This window comes from Ursus maritimus, unplaced genomic scaffold, assembly GCF_017311325.1.
Source record: "Ursus maritimus isolate PB19 unplaced genomic scaffold, ASM1731132v1 scaffold_6, whole genome shotgun sequence".
NCBI lineage: Eukaryota > Metazoa > Chordata > Mammalia > Carnivora > Ursidae > Ursus > Ursus maritimus.
Genome location: NW_024426774.1, coordinates 22,053,296 through 22,073,371, shown reverse-complemented (window position 1 = coordinate 22,073,371; position 20,076 = coordinate 22,053,296). Strand labels below are relative to the sequence as shown.

Genomic DNA, 20,076 nt, shown 5'->3' with positions numbered 1-20,076 from the left:
CCTGTGTTCTCCAAGGCCCTTCCCAGTCACAGAAGTACAAGGGTTTGGCTTAGGAATCTCTAAACACAAACATCATCCAGATGCCGATGTTCCTGTGTTTATACAACCCAAGACTTGAGTGTACACACACGTGTAAAACACTGTCCAATGCAAGTAACTGGCTTATTTAGCTTCCTTTGGGGAGAGGCTTGCTTATAATCAAACAAGAAGTTTAAGGAGTAAAAAGAGACAAAATTGAGAAGGGACCAGTAACATACGTCTAAAAAAATGTCATTTTCAAATATCCCAGCCTTATTAATAAAAAGAGAAAGAACAACAGGGCAAATCCCAGGAGAACGTACACTCCATGAGACCTGGCCTTCTTGTTCTTTGCTATATCCCAGCAGCTAGTACATTGCCTGTGGTAGCAGGCATACACCTGATGTTGGATGAATATATACATGAAAAGCAGAATAAAAGGGAAGACACCAGGACTATTATAAAAAGATCAGCTCAATGAAATAGAATAGAAAAGATGAAAGGGGTAAAAATCATGTTTTAGGATAGAAAACTGAGGAAAAGGAGAGGCACGTGGCCCCACTATCATGAAGCGTGATTGGGGCGGGGGGACAACGGAGAAGCAACATGGAGGCTCACAGCTCATGGCTCTTCCCCCAGGTCACACTGTTATTCTCCTACATAGTGGTTCTCAAGCCTGGCTGCAGATTGAAATCACCTGGGAAGATTTTAAGATAAATATGTCTGCCTGTACTTCCCCTACAGACATTCTGAATTAGTTGGTCTAGGGTATGACTTGGTCACTGGTCATTTTTAAAATTCACTGATGGATTCTGATGTACAGCCAGGGCTGAGGGTTCTTGCCCTACAGAGCCTGGGCTGCCTGGTGCCCAGCACTGAAGGATGGAGAGGGCTGCTGCAGACAAGCCAGAGGTCCACAGGACATGGCCTGATGACTCAACAGGCTACTGCGAGCTGACAAAGTTGGACTGACTAGGTGGCCTCTCCAGAGAGGAATCCCACAGGAATATAGGGGGAGGGGAAACGCTGGGACTTATCTCCCAGAGGTCAGGGAGGAGATTGGGAAAGGACCAGATTCTGGTGCCTGGAAAGGCTCAGTCACTGGGCACCAGGATGTGTGGGCCAAAACTCCGAATTAACCATGTAACCCATTATCATCTACAGCCATTTCCTCGTCCTCATGTGTTAGTTTCCTGATTGGAGAGTTTGACACCTAAATTCCATTCACTGCTGTGCACTGTAAAGAACAGGGTCGTGGAGGTTGGGGCAAGGGTAAGATGAGCTGCTACCACAAGCATACAGGGTACTCAACCTCTTGCCCCAGCCATTACTGCAGAAATGCCATTACTGCACTCACAGATGGGGAGCTCACAGCTTGAGCCTCCTCTCCCTTCCACCATCTCCAGACTCAGCCCTCCAGTGTTTCCCAACCTTTATGTCTCGCAGCACATGGATGATGGTGATATTCACACAGCATACAGGGTGAGCAGACAGGCCAATCTGTGGCCTGAGATGATCAGTTGGGGGTCTGGGACAGCCCCAAGCCCTGCCCCTGGTGGGCCCCTAGGGGGATCAATGTCTTTGCCCACCTGTACCCCTTAGTGCATTTACCTCCAGGTGAAGACTTAAATAGCATTTGGTGAGCACCTACTAGGTGCCAGGCATCTTGCTAATCGAACTCATTAATGTTATCTTATTTAATACTAGCCACATTCCTCAGGAGGTTAAAACTCTCAGCTAAGGCTACTCAACTAGTAGGTTGTAAAAAGGAGTTTCTGATCCAAGTCTTCTCCCTCTATATCGGTTAGTTTCTCTCTGCATGACTGAGAGATGCTCCTGGTGAAATGGCCTTAAAAGTCCCTTCCAGAGAGAAGCCCAGGTAAGGCTCTTCATTCTGCATTGGTGGAGGGCAGCCTATGACTCATGCACCCAGCTGGGCAGGGGAGTCTGGCAGTGTGACTGTTCCCTGCTGGGAGATGAGTATGAGTGAACGACCCAGCCTGACTACCACCCAGCTGGGACCCTCACTAACCTGCAGAGGAAATGTGGCTTCTCTTGGTGGAAGTACCAGAGGCGTCCTCCTTGGTACCACCTCAAGAGGCCCAGAGAACCAAGCAGGGATGCTCTGCTCCATCCCAGCTGGTAGATCCCAGCCCTGCTGTGACCTCCTCTCCCCTCCTGGGGAGAATGCCACCCAGAGGCAGGAAAGCAACAGGGACAAGGTCAGAACTGATCAGAGGGCACCTGGACCTTAATAGCCACGCAGTCCGTCCCCTCCCACCCCCATTGCACAGAAGAGGAAACTGGCAAAGAAAGAGGCAGGGTCAGTCTGTAATGGGGGCCTGAGATAGGCTTTGGATTTCCTGATCCTTTCCCACTCATCATGTAGCACTGAATCACCCTGACCACTTTTAGCAATGGAGTTTTAGTCCAGTTTTACAGGTAAGAGACTAAAAACCCAGAGAGGATTAGTAACTTGCCCAAGGTTGCTTGACTACTAAGGGTAGTTTGCCCTCTCCATCACAGCCCAGCAGTGGTCAAGTTCAGGCCAGAGGAATTTGGCACAGACCTCACCCTAGCAGATACCACATAAAGCCCAGCGTCTGCATCTCCATTTTGGGAAGGAAGGTTCCATGGAGATAGGCAGGCTGGCATGGCCAATAGATACTGGATACAGGAGAAGCTCTCCCCTGGATCTTCTAGAGCTGAGACCCCACATGGAAGAGCTGGTAGAGTCCTCTGCCAAAAGGGAGATCCCAGGGAACTTCTGCTATGTGGCTAATCTTTCCCTTACTCAATTCCCTTTGCATCCTGTCCATGAGAACTATGATCTATTCTTTAAATCCAAAGGGAATTACCTAAGTCTCCCAGACTTTCCTGGGAATCTCGCATGTTTCAGACCATGCTGGGAGGCTCCTGGCTCCTGCAGCCCCAAACACCATGCACTGACCCCCATGCCTCCCTGGCTTGTGTTCAGAGCAGAGTACCTGCTTGGGAAGACTTCTCCTGGACTAGGGGTCCAGAGAAAGAAGACAGCTTCTCTACCACCTGCCAGGGCAGCTAACCGGCTGGGGACGTCCCTCCATCCACACTGCCACTCCAGAATGGGGCCCTCTGGGCCTTTGGCTGTGGGCAGAGGAATGCTGTGGCATGGCGTCACCTGCTTGCTACCATGCTGGGCTTTCAGCCCCACACCCACGCTGCACATGGTGTTAATAGCTTCAGTAATGATGATGATGCACAAGTGTGCTTGCTTTGCCAGCTCCCTGGGCAGGCCCACTGTTTGCCTTTGATGGCACCACCTGGGGAGAGGACCATGGTTGGGGAGAGAGTGAGGCTGGCCTTCCCTCCCGGGACCCTCATGCAGATGAGCTGGGCTGGGCTGGGTTCAGTGTGGGATCTCTGCTGAGCTGCAGTTGTCAGGACAGCCAGGCTGGTTCAGTAGCTTCTGTTTCCCAACTCCTCCATCCTGAGGGAATAAGTTTGTGCCTCTGCCTCCAGGCATTGCTGGCTGATGCGGGCCAGCCTATTGTTCCTTTCTTCTCAGGTTCAGGAAGGGCCCTGTTCATAACTGGAGGGTTAGCACCCAAAAGAGAAAACATGAGGAAAAGGAATTTTCACATTCCATATGCCTTATAATCCACAGAAATGTTTAGAAACTTGCCCCAGATCACACAGAGAACAGGTGGCGAAGCCAGATTTTTAATACCGGTTTTTCTGTTCCAAAGGCCAGTTCTCTTGAGATACTTCTTCGCTCTGTTCCAAAGGCCAGTTTTCTTACCTTGAGATACTTCTTTGCTTTTATTTATTTCAGTTTGTTCCTCCATCAACCCTGGGAGGCCTCTTAGGGGCATGTGTGACCAGGAACATGCAGGGATGTGGGCCTTGATCACGGGGTCTCCCATGGGCGGCTGGAATCTTGGCGTGGTCTCTGTGGGAATCCTGGATGGCTCTTTCCACTTCCCATTCCCTTTCTTCTTTGCTTCTGGGATCCACCTCGAGCCAAGTTTCCAAGTGTTCCTCTTTGTTGACATTGAGATCCATGTTTCCTGAAACTGATTGAGGCTCCACACTCTTGAAATTTAACATCTCTTCCAGGACCATTCCCTGGAGGGGATTGTCCACCCATCCCATCCCTGAGGTGACCTTTCAAAACACCTTCCGCTGTCTGGTCTCCATCCCCCACTTCAGTGTGGCTTCTCCTCCCATCACTTTGCCAGAAATGCTCCACAGTCAACAATTTGCTCAATCCCGTGGATAGCAAGGTCCTCAGATTTCATCTTACTTGACATCTCAGCGACATGTGACAGTTGAGCTCTATCCCTACTCTCAGAAAACTGCCCTTGGTCTCTATGTGTCTAGTTTCCTGGTTTCTTCTTTACAGCTGTGCCTTCTCAGCCTCCTTTGCCAGCCTCTCCTCTGCTGCTGGAGCTCCTCAGAACTCTGTTCTGGATCCTCCTCTGTCTCTCAAGGTGATCTCAAACTAATACACCCTATGGCTTCATTTAAAATCTATGTGCCCATAATTCCCACATTTCAATTTCCAGACACCCCTCTTTTCTAACCTTCAAACTGTGCAAACCCATCTGCTGGCTCAGCATCTCCACTTTGATGTTTCGTATGCACCTCAAACTTGAGGAGTTGAGAACAGAATGTATGCTCCTCCTCCACTCATCTGCGCTCCTACAGGAAAGGGCAGCAGTGGTCCTTTAGATAGTCCCAAGAACAATCCTGGGAAACTCCCTCTCCTCAGCCCCAACAGATCATCAACTGCTGAGTACTGTCAATTCTATATCCTAAATCACTTTGTGAACCCATTCACCATTCTCCATCTTCACTGCCCCAACCTGAGCCCAGGCCACCATCTCTGCCTCCCCTGAATGGCTGCAAGAACTGTTCCCGTCTACTCTTTTTTTTCCCCACACAGCATCCTGATGATCTTTTCAAAGTGTGAGCCCAATTGTCGCAGCCTTGCATAAATCCCTTTAACAGCACCCCACAGCCCTTTGGACAAATTGCAACCATCTTGGAATATTTTAGAAAGCCCTGATTTCCTCCTCCTCTCCAGCCTCAAGCCCCACTCCCCACTTCTCTGACCCCAGACCCACTGGGCTCCTTTCACTTCCTTGAACATGCCATCCTTTTGCCACCTCAAAGCCTTGGGGTCCCTCTACCTGGAACTCAGTCCACGCCAATCTCCTCCCCATCTCTTGGCCTCACTGACTCCCCTTTCAGGCTCAGTGTAAATATTTCTTCCCAAAATGCTTTCTCAAGTCCAGTCAGTGTAAGACCTTGTCTCATTCTCCCCTGGCCTCCTGTGCTTCTCCTCCAATACTTTGAACAAGCATTTACAAGCGTGCTAAGTCTACCCTGTCTGTCTGACCATGTGTTCCATGGGAGGGCAAGGACCAAATGTTTCCTGCTGTGTCCCCAGGACCTTAGCACAGGACCTGACATCAGCAGGTGCTCAACAACTGCTGCATGAATGAAAATGCCGTCTTGCTCTAGTCACTCCTCTGGGGTCCCCAGAGAACAGAATCAAGTCCTACCTCACATTAGATGAACCGCTGCTGCCCTCTCTATACCTCCATTATACAACTTATTTCGCCTTGTCTGGTATCCAAAAACTGGCCAGTGGGACTGTCTCTTTTGCAAGAAAGGGTATGACCCATGCTTCATTTTCTTTGTAACACCAGAATGGTCCCTAACATAGTGGCTTAGCACACAGTATGAAACTGTCCCAAGAAGTTGCACTCTTGAGACCAAGAGCAACACATTGCTATAAAGGAAAGGGGCCCTGCTTGGCCTCTGCCTGACCAGATATCCTTCTATGCCACCCAGAGTTAAGAAATCTCTTAAAATAGTCCTCCTTTAAAAAAAAACAAAAACAAAAACAGGAAAACCTGCAAATTTCCCCCAAGTCTTGTAAATTACCGATAGCAAACCAATCAAGGACTGCTAAATGTACTTGAAGGTCGGGTAGAGTCTCCCCTGCTTCCAAAAATTCCCCCCACGCACATTAGTAAAATGCTTGCTTGCCAATCAGAGACTGACTGTATTTCCTCTTTTTTTCCTCTATAAAACTTATTCTCCTTTCAGACACCTTTGAACCCCTGCTGAAATGTAAGTGATTGCAGATGGTTCCCTTGTGGCTGCGAGTTTATAAATAAACAGCCTTGGCTAATTTTGTCTCTGGTCTTGTTTGAGTTCAGGCTGTAATCTTGGTGCTGCGGCTCTGATGCTGCCTGACCTGCTTGTTGCTGTGGACCTTGGCTCTTATCCAGGTGTGGTTCCCACCAAGGCCTCTTCAGCCTCACTCTGCCCGTGGAACACTGTCCATATCAGCACAGAAGTCTGCCCTGCACTCAACTCCACTCTGAGTTCCTTGGTTGTTTTCTTCACTTGCCAAATCCTGGCTACTTATATTTAATTAATGTTCCCTTTGAGGTTTGTGTCCTTGGTGATTTGCTTCTGCCTGTCCCCTTCATTTTGTCCTGGGTCCTTAAGTGTTGCTTTGTCACGAGGAGGAGAATCATATAGTGGCATACAGACATCATTCCTATGAACTGGCTGTTTAAGCTGGCCTCATACATGGGAGAGTTGGCAGTTCTCCCCAGACCAGCACCCTTTGAGGACAAACTCTGCTTCTGGGTCACCAATAAATCCAAACGAGACTGTCCTCTCATCCTGGCCATTTGTTCTGAGAGTTTGGTTTTGATTCAGAAGGGGCATTCTCTCTCTCTGATATATCCCACCTGCTGGGGGCTCAGATTGTTGGTCTGTGTTCAGAGGTGGCTGGCCATTGGGTCGGGGGGCCCAAGACACAAGGTTGTATGAACAACCTCAACGGACTGTAACTTTCAACAGACAGTGACCAAGAGCTTTCTTAGTCTAACCTGTGTCCTTTTCTGGGAAAAACTGCTTCTTATAGGTGCCTCCATTACCACTATAACCCCTAGGCTTCTCAGTGGCAGAACTCCACTAAAGGTGATTTGGCCCCACAACGGACATTTGGACATTAATTTAACTAGAACTGCTAGTTTGAGAGGTACCTTAGAACAAAAACGGAATCAAATTTCTTAGGCCCAATGAGCAGCATTTTGTGATTGGTACCCTGATGCTTCTAAACAGAATTCTAATTCTAGAATTCCAATTCTTTATTTTTTTTTTCAAGTCTAAAACAAGGAACTTGATGACCAAGTATAAAGCTTTCTGGAATAAAACCACCTCCCTCATTAAACCCCCACCCTCTATGACCCCCTCTTTAACATACCCTCTCTTCCACTTCCACGTGGATCTAACCTCAATCCCTCTAACCCCTCTACCTCTTCCTTCCCCTTGCCTAGGTCCCTTGCCTTTCCTTAAGCCCCCTGACACTCCAAAACATCAGTTTCCTTTAAAAATACATCCTGATTGAGAATCTCAAATGCCTTTAACCATAGAGTTTAAACCCTGGTCCCAGCAGAACTAAGAGCTATTGTCTGAGATTTCCCAAAACTCTGATTAAGATGGATACCTCTCTACTGAATAATTCAGAATCTCCCAGGGGCTGATAATCCAATCTCTGCCAACTAACTGACATGTTAGCAGGAAGATCAAATGCTAAATTATCAATGAGAAAAGCTGAATAGACCAATCCGGGGTCAGACCTCAGGGATCCCACATGCATGCAAAACCAACAAGGTTTGGGAGAGCCCAAAAAATAGGTCAGAGTTTCCTAAAAGCAACTTCTGGGACTTCTCTGTAAAAATTGATTGGAATCAAGAGCATGAGAAGACAAGCCACAGACAGGGAGAAAATATTTACAAAAGACATGTCTGATAGAGGACCGTTATCCAAAACATACAAAGAACCCTTAAAACCCTGCAGTAAGAAAATAAACAACCTGCTTTAAAAATGGGTAAAAGAACTGAGCAGATACCACACCAAAGAAAACAAGTAGGTGGCAAATAAGCATATGAAAAGATGCTCACCATCATGTTATTAGGGAAATAAAATTAAAACAACAGTAAGATACCACTACACACCTATTAGAATGGCCAAAACCCAGGACACTGACAACATCAAATGCTGGTGAGGACATGAAGCAGCAGGAATTCTCATTCATTGCTGGTGGGAATGCAAAATGGTACAGCAACTTTGGAAGACAGTTTTTTACAAAACTAAACATATTCTTACCATACATACCTGCAACCACACTCCTTAGTATTTGCGTAAGAGTGGAAAGCTTATACTTACACACAAACCTGCACATGGATGTTTATAGCAGCTTTATTCATAATTGTCAAAACTTGGAAGCAACCAAGATATCCTTCTGTAGGTGGATGGGGAAATAAATTGTGGTCCTTCCAGACAATGGAATATTATTCAGCACTAAAAATAAAGATGATATCAAGCCATGAAAAGACACAGAGGAAATTTAAATGGGTATTACTGAGTGAGAGAAGCCAATCTGAAAAGACTATGCACTGTATGATTCCAACTTTATGACATTCTGGAAAAGGCAAAACTATGGACACAGTAAAAAGATCAGTGGTTGCCGGGGGAAGGGAGGGATGAATAGGCAGAGCACAGAGGGTTTTTAGGGCAGTGCTACTATAATGGTGGATACATGTCATTATACATCTGCCAAAACCCACAGAATGTACATCAAGAGTGAATCCTAATGAAAACTGTGGACTCGGGGTGATCATGATGGGTCAGTGCAGGTTTGTCGACTGGAACGGATGTGCCACTCTGGTGGGGGATGCCGATGGGGAGGGGGGCTGTGCGTGGGGGAGCCAGGGAGGGGATGGAAACTCTCTGTATTTTCTTCTCAATTTTGCTGAAACCTCAAACTGCTCTAAAAAATAAGGTCTATTAAAAAATAACATAAAAATTATTGAATCTTGGTTCGGTCTTGTAAGCAAAGAAAAGATGAATCAAAAGGAGATTTTAGAGACAAAAAATGACTTTCCAACAAGGTTCAGGAGTCTGTTTCAGAGCTGATGTCACAGCAAGCCTCTCATCTCATTTTGTAAACAGGTTAAACCTGAAATCAGAGATCTGGTTTGCAAGCAAAAAGCAGAATGGGGGAGAGCACCACTGTCTAGATTAAAACATCCAGCTGAATACTTTGAAAGGACTTCAGAACAGAAACAACATAAAACATACCCAAAAAATTGCACGATTTTGCAGATAAAGCAATTAGGTGGTTTTCTTTCTAATTGACCCCCCTGTTGATCAAAATGCCTGTAAATATTGTAAACGGCAGGGACACTGGGAAGAAAAAAAAAAAAAGGCTGAGCTTATCTACACTGTCTTGTTAAGGGAAACCCCCTTCCTGGTATTAATTCAGTTGCCTAGAGGTGGCTGTCCTCCCAGGTGACAGCTTCCTGCCCTAAATTCCTTGTAGTTTGACTCAGACCTGAAACAGATCTGGAGGCAGACTTGGAAACCACAACCTCTTGTTAGAAGCCCTTGGGCCAACTGTTGCAGAAATTATGGCTGAGACAGGAGCACCTGCTCTGGAGCTGGACCTCACAAACCCTGTCAGACCTCTGCCTGCTGTCTTCTGGGCTCAATACACTGTCAGCTGGGACCAAGCCCCGGGGCCTTCCTAGCTGCCCTGCAGGGCTCTGGGGCACCAAACTGCTTTGCACCTGAGTTCTCAGGCACCTTCTAGTTGCCTAAAGGTCAGTATGGAAATAGGGTGGTCAGAAAGGACATTAGAATTAAAGAACAGGAAGGATCAACTGTTCAAAACACAGACCAGGAGTACTGGAGTCATCTGGGAGCTTCTCAGAAAGGTGGAATCTCAGGCTGTCTGAATCAGTTTTGTGTGCACATTGGAGTTTGAGAAGTCTTGGTCTGGAACACTGGATCTCAACCTGTGTTGCATATCAGAATTTCCTGGGGTGCTTTAAAAAAAAAAATGACAGATGGAAGAGCCTGGGCCCTGATGGAAGGAATCAGAAGCTGGAAGAGTGGGGCTCAGGCACTGTTTGTGTTGCTAGGGCTTATCTTTTGTTTGTTTTATTGAGAATTCCCCAGGTGATTCAGATGAGCAACCAGGGTTGAGAATCTACTGGCATCCTACCCATTTTGCTTTAGAGAAGGGGAAACAGAAACTTAGAGGAGGGAAGTGGGCTTGCCCTCAGAGAGCACATCTGCGGTCAAACCCAGGGCTCCTGCCTGCTAAGGCTCAGCCCGCCCCACCACCCTGGCTTGTCTCTTCTCATCACCAAGTAAACCCCTCTTGAGTACTGAGACCTGCCAGTGGAGATCCTGCCGCATTCCCGTCTTTTAAACAATGCCTCCCTTATTAAAATACTGGAAATGTTTAAATTGCCCATCAGTAGAGGAGTGGTTGAATGAGCTGTGGTACCTCCACACTATAGAATATTATATAGTAATGGAAAGAATGGGGTGAGCCACACCTACCAGCAAAGCTTTTCAGGGTATAACATTGAGTGAAGAAACGAAGAAGCCAAAAGCTATACACAGTGAGAGATCTTTCTTCTAAAAAGAACAACAAAAACCCAACCAATAAAAATACTCCATTTTTCCTATGGTGAACTACACGTGTATACGTATGAGAGTATGTCTACATGTTAAACATAGAGAAAAAGACCTATAAGGATATTTTTTTTTTAAGATTTTATTTATTTATGTGACAGAGAGACAGCCAGCGAGAGAGGGAACACAGCAGGGTGAGTGGGAGAGGAAGAAGCAGGCTCACAGCGGAGGAGCCTGATGTGGGACTCGATCCCATAACGCTGGGATCACTCCCTGAGCCGAAGGCAGACGCTTAACCGCTGTGCCACCCAGGCACCCCTCTATAAGGATATTTTAAAAGTCACACCAAGTTATCACAGTAGCACTACCTGAGGCTTGGTGATCCAAGGGGTCTTGATCAGTACAGTTTTATTTACCTTTTTAACATGAATAATGTATTCCAGTATTACTTGTGTAACTGGAAATTGTTCTTAAGGGGGAAAGAGAACAACTTCCCCTTCTAGGGGGACCTTCTAGGAGATATACTGACTTAGACACCTAAATTCTGCTACTTACACCACGAGTCAGCTGCCTTCGGGGAACTTCAGTTTTCCCACCTCATCTGTAAAATGGGACCATCTTCCCCCCGGGTTGGTGAAAGACATTATGAAAGGACATGAGGCAGGAGCAGTAGGTTAGTTTGTACATATTAGGTTAATGACTTCTCAATGGCTTCCATTTGCACCTTCTCCCTCCCCAACCTGTTTGCATCTCTCATATTTCTCTACTCTCCTTACCTCCTGCCTCAACTTTATGACACATCCTTGCCTTTTATGATGTTCACGAAATAGGAGGGTACTGGGGACTCTTCCTTTTGTCTTGGCATTTGGGCAGAGCCCCCAGTAGCCAAGAACAACTCAACAGATGCCCAACATGCCGCTTCCTAACCTGGGGTGCTGGACCACCTCTGCTGTTTGAGAAAGAGTCTGAAATCAGGCCACTCTCAGCCCATGCCCACCTCCAGGTTCTCCCAAGACTGACAGGGCACGTCACCAGGCTTTCCCCAACGGGAGGTTATCTCTGGGTTGTGCATCCCCCTAACTTCCCATCCCAGGGTAGGGGGTCTCAAAGAGTCTGACAGATGTCCCCTGGAATTTGAGGAGCACGAGAAGTGGTATGCAACCCCTCTCAAGAGCCTCGGAGCAGAGCAGGAGTGACTGGGAGAAGGGAGGGCTGGCTTGGAAGGGTGTGAGCTTCCAAGGTATGGGAAAACCTCACCTCTTCCTGTGTCTCCTTCACCCACCATGTAACTATCCCACAATTCCGAAACCAGATGTGGGGCAGGGGCAATTCCATGACACCAGCTAGATGTCCTACCATCCAACTCAATTCTGACACTACCACCTGGAGACAGCATCAGATTCCACAGCATCAGATTCCTACAGGACTGCCTCCCCATACACAGACCCACTTCAGATGCCAGAAAGTGCTGTCACCTGTGTTTCCGACCCCAGCAACTATGGATTACAGGTTCCAACAACAACCTCCCTGGGTTCAATTAACTTATTAGCATGGCTCACAGGACTCAGAGAAACATTTAACTTAGTAGAATTGCCAGTTTGTTATAAAAAGATAGAACTCAGGGACAGCCAGAGGGAAAAGATGTGAAGGGCAAGGTTTGGGGAAAGGGTGCAGAGCTTCTATGCCCTCTCTGGATGCACCACTTTCCCCAAATTTCCATGTGCTCACCAACCTAGAAGCTCTCCAAACCCCATCCTTTTGCTGTTTTCTGGAGGCTTCGTGATAACAGGCACGATTGATGAAATCATTGGTCACTGGTGATGGAACTCAGTCTCCCGCCCCACTCCTCTGCCACAGGTGGGGCAGGGTGGGGAGGGCAAGGAGAGCTCCAACCCTCTGATCACGTGGTTGGTTCCCTTGGCAACCGGCCCCCAGCCCGTGGTGACCTAGGGGCTTTCCAGGCATTGCCTCATTAACATAACAAAAGATAACCAAGTCTCGCTCATGTCACTTAGGAAATTCCAAGGGGTTTAGGAGCCCTGTGTGGGGAACAGGAGCTGAACCCGAACTCTATCTCTTGTTATAAGTCACAGTATCACACGGGGCTTGGTGGAGCAGGGATGGGTGTGGGGGGGCAGATATGGACCCTGCAGAAGAGGACCGCAAAGGGATGAGGCCAGGACCGGTGGAGCCAGAGAGATCCTATGCGGGGAAACCATAGATAAAAGAGCCAAAGAGCCTCTGTGACAGGAGAGGCTCCAAAGTGACCGCAGACTCCCCTACAAGGGGACCTGGCTCTGCCGTCAGCCAGACCTGCGGGCGCTAACGCCAGACACAGCTGTGAAGTATCAGGCAGGCCCTTCCCTGCCCTTGCCCAGGACCCCCTCCCGCCCCCCAGGAACAGCCTCCCCTCTCCGAGAAGGGGGAAGGGGCTGGAGGGCGAAGACCGAGAATTAGACTCTACTCTGCTGTGCCTGCAACTAACTTCCCCTGCCTGATTTGCTGAGGGAGATGCTTTCCCCAGCGTGGGGCTTGGAGCTGTGACATCGCCCTGGTGGGGGATTTACCACCAGACACTGACCAGAACAGCGGTGGGGCTGCCTGAGCTTCCCCGCGGGAAGAACAGAGCCAGGGAAGGGCTTGCAGGGGCTGGCTTGAGAGAATGAAGGTACTTTCCGCCGGTGCCCTGCGTCCAGCTCGTCCAGCAAAGCACTGGGGTGAGGGGGGAGGGTTCACCCACTCGCATTAGCAGCCGGCGTTCTACACGTGTGAACCGAGCCTCCTCCGGGTGTCAAACCTGGGCCTTACCTTTACCTCTTGTGGTTTCATGCTGCAGCCCAGTGCCGGTGTCAGGAAAGCGCTTCACCAGCTCCCCTAAACCTTCCAGGTACCAGACCCAGTGTGCGGCGCTGCCTGAGAGCCCGGCCAGCCTCTGGGATAACAGCACCTGCTGATCTTTCCCTTCCCTACCCAGGCCGTGCTGAGCCTTTGCTCCTTGAGTCCCTCTCAGCCTCTTCTACCAGGAAGACCCCACCGGCTGAAAGGCCCCGAGGCTCCCCATAATTGTCCTAGCAGTAGGCAGGTATCTTGAAAGAAAGCGCGACTGAGTCTCCAACGTGTGGCCATAATCGATTTAGAGAGAACCTAGGGCTACCCACCTTGTGATAGGCTCAAAACAGACTTCCTCTCTTCCTTTCTCATCTTGCCAGGAAATAATTCTTTCCTCAATTCAAGGCCAAGTCCCTAGACCATCATCTTCTCTCCCTGGGACCATCAGCTCCCTGGAGCCTTGTGCTCCAGGCCCTCTTGCTCCCCCTCCATTGCCCCGGATGCTGGGCCCAGGTGCTCACACTTTGCCCATCACAGGAACGGCACCCACCTGCTCTGCATAGCTTGCTGACCGGAGCCCAGTAGCGTCATCCCTGAGAAAGGCCTGAGGGTCAGTGCGTATTTCCTGGGCTACTTCTATGCGCCAGGTGAGGCCCCTGACCTCGAGAAGCTTACATTCTAAAGGCAGGCAGGGCGAGAAACGTTCGTTTCACAAGTGCATGTGGAACACCAGTGTGGAAATGCGCGCCCAGGTGCCCTCTCGGCTCAGTTCGAGGCTGTGTGGTTGGCGGGATCTCGGGGAATTCCAGCAAGGGTAAGGCCAGGTGGCCGCAATGCACAGGGACGGGCAGGTGTAGGCGGGACAGGTAGGCCTTGGTAACCTCTGGGCCTTTATCCTAAGAGAAACCAGAAGCCAATAAAGGGTTTTAAGGGATTGTTGGGGGGGAGATGGTGACAGGATCTGCTTGATGTTTTAAACAGGTGCCTGATGCTGTGTGGAGAATGGATGGCAAAGAGAAAGAGAAGCAGCTGGGGGCCCAGCCTGGAGGCGGCTTCCCTCCGAGCAGGAGGTGGAGGGGGCTCGAAGCAGGCTGGTGGCGGTGGAGATGCAGAGATGTGGGTAAAGAGGGGCTCAGGGAATAAAACTGATGGGTTGTGTGCAAGAAGGGAGGGAAGATGATGCTGGATTTCCAGGCCAGGATGGCGGTTTGTGTGCTGAGCGGCGATCACCACACGGGGACAGGTCTGGGGAAGAATGCTGAGGGAAGTCACAAACGCAGGCTTGGACATCCCGAGTGTGAGGTGCCCAAGAGGCAGGAAGAGAGACGGATGGGAGACCCGGGAGAGAACTCCGGCCTCAGAGCTTGGGGGATTCCAGCAAGAAATTCTAGCAGCTCTGGGCTGCTTCTGCCGAGGAGAGAGGGGGACAAAGAAAAATCCAGAGACTGCGTCCCCAGGAACTTTGATATAAAATGGGTGGATAGAGAAGAAAAACACCTGCAGAGGAGACAAGGAAAACTGGCTGGAGAAGTGGTTTTGTGTCTCTGACAGAGGCCTTTCTAAAATGGGGGCTGCTATGAGAGTACAGGGTCTGAGTCCCGGGAAACTGAGTTGTAGCGAAGCAGGTCATAGCAGATCATAGTGGTGTGTCTCAGAGCCCCTGGGCGCCTGTGCCCACCTGGGACTGCTGTTTGCCCATCAGTGGGGTCAAGGGCTTGGATCAGCACAACGATCCCCTAAGCTGAGCCTCGCTCCGGAGAAGCATCGGGGTGGTTCATACGTCAGCATCTCCCATGCCTGACTCCCTCCCTGCATCTCAGCACGGCCTCCCGGTAGGTTTGGGGGTCACACAGGGCCCATGTGAGGGTGGAAGGGAATTCCTATTACTTCACAAGTGTTAGGCCTTCTGTGAACCAACTTTAGGTGTTATGTGAGAGGCAGGAAAACATAAGATGTGATCCCGGTCCTCCAAGACCTTGTCATCTCTTTGAGCAAGTAAGACGAACATTACATGAAAAAGAAAATCTAGAAACTCGACGTGAGAGGAAAGAATATATAGAAACACACAAAGCCACCAAGTAAAGAGGAGGCAGCAGCCCTGTGAGGGAAAGCCGCTTGGGGTAGGCAGCCCTTGAGCCAGGTCTGGAAAAAGCCGTGTTTACCGACTGAAGGAAGGGGAGCAAAGGTGTGGAGGTCAGCCACGGTCGGTCTGGCAGGTCTGACTGGGTGGGGTGGGCATGGCTACTTCCATCAGGGTCCAGGGCACTGACCCGGTGCAGCCCCAGCCCCGCGGAGCCGCCCAGGGCAAGCGAAAGCAGATCTCATTCTGTAGCGACCTGTTTGCCCAGAGTCACTTCTGCTCGGACCAAGAAACACGGACTCACAGAGGCATCCCATCCTAGGCAGGACTGGGTCTGAGGGAAATACCTGAGTATCGATGGTCTGGTTCTCACCAGACCTTGTCCCTCCGTCATCCCTCCACCAGAAGGTCATTTCTCACCTTGATCGTGGACAGACCCTACTTCCTCTTCTCCTCCGCCTCACACTCTCCTCGCCGAGGTTGTGGGTCCTGCGGGCTCCTCCCTGAGGTCGTCCTGCTGCCAGGACAAGCTTCTCTGGGCGGCTCTTCTCGAAGAGACTCTTCTTGAAGACTCCACTGCCCATATGAGGGGGCAGCTCCTCCCCTTTCCTCCTGACTCCAGCCCACATCTCCAGAATGTTCTCCTTCCTCTAGTCTTGGTTTGCTTCTTCCCTCCTCTGTCCTCACTTCCTCCCTTCGTCATCAGACCTCTTCCCTCCACCTGTTCCTGTGGCCTCTGGAAGGGGCACAAGCCCTCTGGCCCAGGCCCTCAAGGCCTTCCACAGTGAGCCTAAACCCTCCCTCTGGCCTTAACTGCAAAGACTCCCTTTGAACCACACCACACATTTCTGGTACCACGCCAGCCTCCGCATCTTTCCTCAGGCTGCACCTTCCTCCTGTCTTCATCTGACAAGTTCTTTCCAAACCTCCAGATTCATCTCAAACCCATCTGTCTCATGCGGCAGCCAAGCAAAATGTGTAAGGAGAATATGCACTTTGGAGTCAGAGCTATCTGACCTTAATCTCTGCTTGGCCATTTTCCAGCCCTGTACCCCTGGGCAAGTCGCTTCATGTCTTCTGAGCCTGTTTCACAATCTAGAAAAGGAGGGGAACGATCTGTTCCTTAGAAAGGTGAGGTTAAAATGAAATCCTGTATGTGAGGCACTCAGCACAGCACCTGGCTCCTGGCAGGGACTCAGAAGTGCTTCCTCGGAGCTTGTTTCCAGTCCCCTCCCACCAGCTATGATCTCACTCTCCTTTGCAGCTCTAGAACTTGGGTCTCTCTGTCAGCACCCAAACTGGCAGCAAACTCCTCCAAAGCGAGAGCTCCTTTTTTGAGTCTTGCACAAAAGCTATTTGTTGGGGCGCCTGGGTGGCTCAGTCATTAAATGTCTGCCTTCGGCTCAGGGCGTGATCCCCGCGTTCTGGGATCGAGCCCCGCGTCAGGCTCCTCCGCTGGGAGCCTGCTTCTTCCTCTCCCACTCTCCCTGCCTGTGTTCCCTCTCTCGCTGGCTGTCTCTCTCTCTCTCTGTCAAATAAATAAATAAAATATTTTTTTTAAAAAAGCTATTTGTTGAACGGAAAGGGAACTGTTGACAGACCTGTAATGACTTGTCCCTTGTCCCGAGAAGAACAAATACTCACCTGTGGTGAAAGATGCCCAGATGACAACAGAGGCCCGCACCTGCCTTCTAACCCCCGGACCAGCTCACCGTCTCACCCCACACCTTATCTCAGTGCACTGGACCACTTTGGCCACTTCCTGGTTCCTCCTGTCTGTCCAGTGCGATGACCTTGGGCAGAATGTGCCTGGCTGAGCAGAGATGACCTTCAACAGTGTCCAAAGAAGAAGCTGTGCCCCAATAGGTCCTGAGTATCGATGGTATGGTTCTCCCCAGACCCTGTCCCTTCGTCATCCCTCCAACCAAACCAACAGAAGGTCATTTCTCACCTTGACCATGGACAGGCTTGACCACTCACCAGCTTGACCACTCAACATGACCTCATCTCTTTACACTCTACAAATGGAATGCCATGTTCAGAGAGTTTCCTTCCCTAGACCCCTGACATTCTTTCCCACCAGCTGATCTGACAGGGAGCCACCTCTATCCATTAGAGATGTTAGCATTGATAATCCCCAATGAGCAGAGGGCAGGCTCCCAAGGCAGCACAGCGCCACTGCCCACTGCCCACCTCCTACCAGCAACCTTCAAGCCTTGCCTACAAAGGAACATGTGGGAAGGATGGGCCTACACCCTCCAGTCACACCCTTTCTCACCCCAGGACAATAGGTGTCTACTTACAGATGTCCATACAACTCAAAGCAAAGAGAAATCTACTCAGGGTGGTGAAGCAGAGTCTCTCCTCATCAGCCCTCTTCCTCTGAGATGAGAGACCAAAATAACCAGACTGACCAGGGGTGTCATCCACACAGAGACCAGGGTGAGCCCTCGTCCAAGGGAACTGGATCTTAATAGAAAGTTGAGTTGGGGATGAGTTAGTCAGCACGCCAGCAGGCTCCTCACCCTAAAGGATTCCCTAGAACCCCAAGATAAATTTCAATCTGTGTCCCTATAAATCCTGCCATTCCCTGGACCCTCCTTGGTGTCCCTTCTCTGGCCAGGAATGGTGGCACCCTGTGTCTTCCCCTGTGACAGCACTTAGCTCCAGTCTTTGGCTGATCACATGTCTGTCTCAACATGGAGGTAGGGCTCCTTGAGGGATTTGCCTCTCAACAGCCCCAGCTGCCTGTACGTACCGGCACATACAGCAGACACTCCATAAAAATGTGCTGGAATGAACAAAGCCATGGATTAGAACGTTGATTAAGACTTAGAATTTAAACCTCACCCATTGGCGCAAGGAAGGAAGAAGATGAAGTCTCATTTCCCTGACATCCCAAACTCTGCCTCTTATTCTCCCTGTCTTCTAGGCTCCAGACCTCCACCATCTGACTCCTTCGTCTCGTCCTTCACCTCCATGAAGCCCTTCCTGACTACCCTGGTCCCAGGGACCATTCCCCGGGCCTAGCTGCTTGGTCCCTTCACCTGGCATTTGGTCTGTCCTTTCTTGGTTCCTGATTATTTGCAGGCATGATTCCTCTCCCCATTGAGGACTGCAAGGTCCAAAAAGGCCACAAGCCTGCATTCTGATTCTTTGCATCTCCTGGAGAAGAAGCACAGGGTATGGTCCAAAGTCAGCATTTTACAAATTAATAAAGTGACTGAGTGAATTGATGAATGACTTAATTTCCAAGGGAAGTTCCACATTATCACACAACTCCACGTATACCTGTGGGGCACCGCATATCTCTTGTGTCTTCTCCAGAGCGTACTTGCTATGGCACACGGCGCATGACGTGTGCGGTGTTCTACACACACCTCTCTGTGCTCATGGGACCCTCTGAGTCTCCCACAACCCCACACCTTCTGAGTGCCTTCTGTTCCTACCCCAACTACGTTCTTTCACAATCTAGCGTAGGAGAAAGAGCTCAAGGACTAAGAGTAGGAGCCTGATACCATCCCAGCTTAGGTCTTGGCTTGCTGGGAGGTCTGGCTCGATATGCCTCACCTCCCTGTGTCTAGGCCTTCTTCTCCTTTATCCCTTTTATCGTCACTGTGAAACACATGTTTCAGCCTGACATAGAGTAGGTGTTCTCGAGGATTCGCTTTGCTTTCCCTCACGGTTGCAAAATGGCTGCCACATCTCCAAGCACCCCATTTTTATATAACAACGTCCAAAGGTAGGAAGAAAATGCAGCTTTGTGTGTCTCTGTGTGTGTGTTTCTGTTTTTGTCAGAGGATATCATTCCTAAAGTTCTCCAGCCAACACTTTCTCACTAGGTCTCAAGGCAGAACTGGGTCACATTATCACCACTCCTCAACCAGTCATTGGCAAGGGATTATCATCACTGGCCTAGACCTAACGTGACTCACCTCCTAGGGCTGATACAACCTTCCTTGGGCATCTGGTAGATCGGTATCTAAACAAGACTGAGACTCTACTCACAAGGTAGGGAGGAGGGGTGGCTGTGGGGAAGGCGCCCGCAATGTCTCCCACGCTGTCCCAAGCTCTCAGGCCAGAGCAGCCTTCGTCCATGGGGAGGACAATAAAACCTGTTCAGTGGAGTTTTAGGCAGGTCTTTTTATGTAAAAGATGCATTTTGAAAACCTGTACATTTTAAAACTCATGTAAATTGAAGCCAATCCTGACAACGTATGGTAGTAGTTTCTGCTTACTAGCTAAAGTTGTATCAACCATGTGACGATAGCATAAACAGTTGACAATTCCCTCAGTCTGCCAGAGGTTTCAAATTATGCGATTTGTGATGAATTTTTTAAACTTTTGGGGACTCACATTATTTCGTGCATTGTTTATAAATGGAGGCTTTATTAATATTTTCATTGCTATTTTGAGATAAAATCTTAAAATTTTCATTAATATTTTATGCAAAATTTGCATTTTGCATAAAACACGATACTATCTCTAAAGTGAATTGATCAGGCCAGTTGTAAGTGTGCCAGTGGGTGGGTTGGGGTGAGGGGCCATTGCGGTTCATTTTCCCAGGGCGCTGGAAGGGTTATCTGAAATAGAGGAACCAGTGAACCAGCAGCAAGACTCCAGGCAAATTACTCTGCCTCAGTTTACCTCAT

At 49.3% G+C, this 20,076-nt stretch overlaps 1 protein-coding gene across 1 annotated transcript in view; it reads right to left on the bottom strand.

Annotated features, from left to right (window-relative positions):
* The window catches only part of PLB1 (phospholipase B1), a 138,272-nt gene extending 122,219 nt beyond the window's left edge, over positions 1-16,053 (bottom strand). Inside the window, exon 1 of the mRNA XM_040623143.1 lies at positions 15,889-16,053. Coding sequence (XP_040479077.1) covers positions 15,889-16,053 — 165 coding nt within the window. The remainder of the gene's footprint in view (positions 1-15,888) is intronic.
* Between the last annotated feature and the right edge of the window lie 4,023 nt (positions 16,054-20,076).